Here is a 3,351-nt window from a genome sequence, read left to right on the forward strand (position 1 = left end):
ACATGGGTGGCCGGCCCCCTTGGCTCTCTCTGTTATTAAAGACCTAAAACACAGAGCATTAAACCCAGGGACACCATCCCCGACGGTAGGCTAATCAAAACAAAATGGAAGCAGCTCCGTGTGCTTGTTTTTCTGTGACGTGACTGCTTCGCCTTGATCGCCCGCGAGGTTATCTGCAGATTGCCTCCCCGGGAGAGACGAGGCAGACGGCCACCCTCCTAGGAACAAGAAAAAGCAATTTAGGTCAATATAGAAAGGTCCCGAGTCCACCGCGCCGAGAACTGCCACGCAGCCGTGGCGATGGGGGGAGCAGATCTGTTCGCCAGCAAGGTCATGTTGTATCTTATCAGAGCATCCCGTAAACATGCCCTCAAGCTATTTATAGAAGAGGCTGAGTGTAGGTTTGCTGTAGGATGTATGGAATTCATTGAGTATATCAAATGGGGATCACATGTTACGATTAACATTTGGTTGTAGGGATAAATGTTGAGGTTATCATGTCATCAACCTCAGAGCAGGTAAACGTTTGTACAGAAACCCAATCCTAGCTTCCGGCCTCATTTGGTTTTCCGTTGTGTTCTGGTGTAATGTGACACTCTTTCTGGGAGTTCACTGTACTGTAAATCAAGAGTTCAAAATCAAGTTATGATCCTATCTCATAATTTCCATAATTTGGCGGCACACAAGTTGTTCGTGGTTTTTTGCCTTCAGAGTCCATCATTTCTCTTTGTAAGTTTAACACAGTTGACCACAGTCACCTCTTCATGGCCCACGTTTGCAGATGGCTCATCTAAAGGAACACTGATTATTGGCAAAAACTGAAACAATGTGAATTAGCTGCTTGCATCAAACACTGTCAAACACATCAAACACCCCCTCTTTCTCAGTCCACAGCCCAGTGTCTCAAAGGGTGTAGGGGTTTATTGGGAAGGCCTCTGTCACAGGAAGTCAGAAGCTGTAAGATTCATTCCACCGCTCACTGTGGTGGAGTGACTCCTTGTAAAAGCTCTCTTCTCATAAATATACTGTAGTCGTACAAAGTGACTCGCATGAGGAAACGAGATACCGTTCAGCTTGGGAAGGGGACATAGTTATTAGTCTTTTAGCACCTCGATTGCTTTCGGCATTGGCTGTCGTCGGTTGAGTGCACAACAATAAACATGCTGCCTCCTAAATTGATAATATGCCCTAAGCATATTCCTTCTGTATAGCGTGTGAGGCGAGACAATACTACAGGCAGTGAGATTAGCTTCTTGCTACATCTAAACAGTTGAGCTGAACATCTGCCTCTCATTGCTGCAACTTGCTCCGTCACCATCTGCTCCACTCTGGTTGGCAGCACCCACAAATACATCCAACACTATCATTATAAACCCATAACATTACATGCTCCAACACTCCATGGCCGTATCCATAGGCATACACCAAGCCAAGCCCTATTTAGCCAATGCGCGCTTGAATTACCTTTTGGTATTTCCACAATATCCTCCCATAACCTTTTGATATTCTCCTAAAGGACAGGGAATGAAAAACCTATGCCCGTAATGGATCAATTTTGCCCCTGAACTTATTGCGATCCCGTCGAGGGAATGCATATATAATGTCAAGGCTTCCACCTCTGCCTACATGGTCTATTTTATAAGGCTTGCTTGTTACAGTATCCTAACGTCGTTCCCTATCTTGTTTGTTTTGCAGCTCCAGCATCCCCCGTTGTCCTCCTGAATTAGCCGTGAGCCACACTTCACTGTGAGTCCTCCTGCCGTGGCCCTCGGCGTCCTTAATGCTGCCCACGACCTCGTCAGTACAGCAGCCTTCTCTGAGCTAAGATGACGGTCGCTTCAGAGACCCTGGGAAGAGGCCCCTCCCCTTTGTGTGTCTGAGGCGCCGCACATCATGTAATGAAGACGGCCCCCAAGTGTCTGCTGCACCGAGGGTCCGTTGCCGGCGGGATATGAGTTATTTTAGCCCCGTGTCCGACGACATATCCAACCTTGTGGGATTTGTGGGAAGCCCAGAAGACTACGGCCGAGCCATGCAGTCTGAGGAGCTGTTCAGCAGGAAGCTGAAGGCCCTGAACGGGGGCATGGCCCCGGGGTCCTCCAGCGCACAGGGGAAGTCCGACGGGCTCGGCAAGTCCAACGGGAACCCCGCCATGCCTAAGATGGGCGTGAGGGCCCGAGCGACGGAGTGGCCCCCGAAGAAGGAGGGCTGGGACGGGAGGCCTTCCCCCAACTACCAGAGCGTGATCCCGGCCTTCGCCAACGGCCAGCAGGACCAAATCGGTGAGATCCTGGAGGAGGGCGAGCCCATCATCCTGGACCCGGACTACGCCGACAGCAAGTACACTCTGAGCGAGCTCCTCAGCCACTCCCCGCTGCGGGGGCTGCACCCGATCCGCCAGCGCAGCAACAGCGACGTGACCATCAGCGACATCGACTCGGAGGACGTCATGGACCAGAACGCCGTCAACCCCAACACGGGCGCCTCGCTGCACCGCGAGTACGGCAGCACGTCCTCCATCGACTGGCAGGGCCTCACCGCCGACGGCTTCTTCAGCATGCTGCGGGGCTACCGGGCGGACCCCGCGGACCACCGCGGCGCCGCCCCCCCGCTGGGCTTCCCCGAGCTGCTGCGCTACGACACCGCCTTCTCCCCCAGCCTCCAGACGGCGGCCCAGATCGCCCGCGGCGAGATCGTGCAGATCTCGGGCTACGACTACATCGACAGCTCGCTGCTGTACAGCCGGGAGCGGGAGAAGTCCTTCATGCGGCGGATGAAGTCGGAGACCTCGGAGACCTCGCTGTTCCGGAAGCTGCGGACGATCAAGAGCGAGAGCGACGCCCTGCGGCTGTCCATGGAGGACGACCGGCGGCCGCTCAGCTTCCAGAAGTGCTTCTCGCACTACGACGTCCAGAGCGTGCTCTTCAACATCAGCGAGGCCGTGGCCAACAGGGCCACTCTCAGCCAGAGGAAGAACACCACGACCGGGGCGTCGGCCGCCTCGGCCGGGGGGGGGTGCGGCCAGGGAGGGGGCGGCGGCGGCGGCGGCGGGGGAGGGTCCGGAGGCCCCATGGTCGGAGCGGCGGGCCCCGAACCGGGATGTAGCGGTGGGAACGCGGGCATGTTCGAGTCTCCCCTGGGCAGCCGCGAGGACTTGAACCCCAAGGAGAACCTGGACACGGACGACGGCGACGGGAAGAGCAACTACCTGGTGCTGAGTTGCACGCACTTTCGCAACGAGATCGGCGGCGAGGGCGAGAGGAGGATCTCTCTGTCCAGGGCGAACAGCACCAACTACACCGGCGGGGGCGAGAGCTGCTCCTTCGAGTCGTCCCTCAGCTCCCACTGCAC

General features: G+C 55.7%; 1 protein-coding gene across 1 annotated transcript in view; it reads left to right on the top strand.

Annotated features, from left to right (window-relative positions):
• Positions 1-1,582: 1,582 nt before the first annotated feature.
• Positions 1,583-3,351, top strand: part of LOC130373482 (signal-induced proliferation-associated 1-like protein 2) — a 24,600-nt gene continuing 22,831 nt past the window's right edge. The window contains exon 1 of the mRNA XM_056580005.1: positions 1,583-3,351. This exon is cut by the window's right edge and continues 131 nt beyond it. Coding sequence (XP_056435980.1) covers positions 1,952-3,351 — 1,400 coding nt within the window. The 5' untranslated portion in view covers positions 1,583-1,951.

This window comes from Gadus chalcogrammus, chromosome 20, assembly GCF_026213295.1.
Source record: "Gadus chalcogrammus isolate NIFS_2021 chromosome 20, NIFS_Gcha_1.0, whole genome shotgun sequence".
NCBI classification, from domain to species: Eukaryota; Metazoa; Chordata; class Actinopteri; order Gadiformes; family Gadidae; genus Gadus; species Gadus chalcogrammus.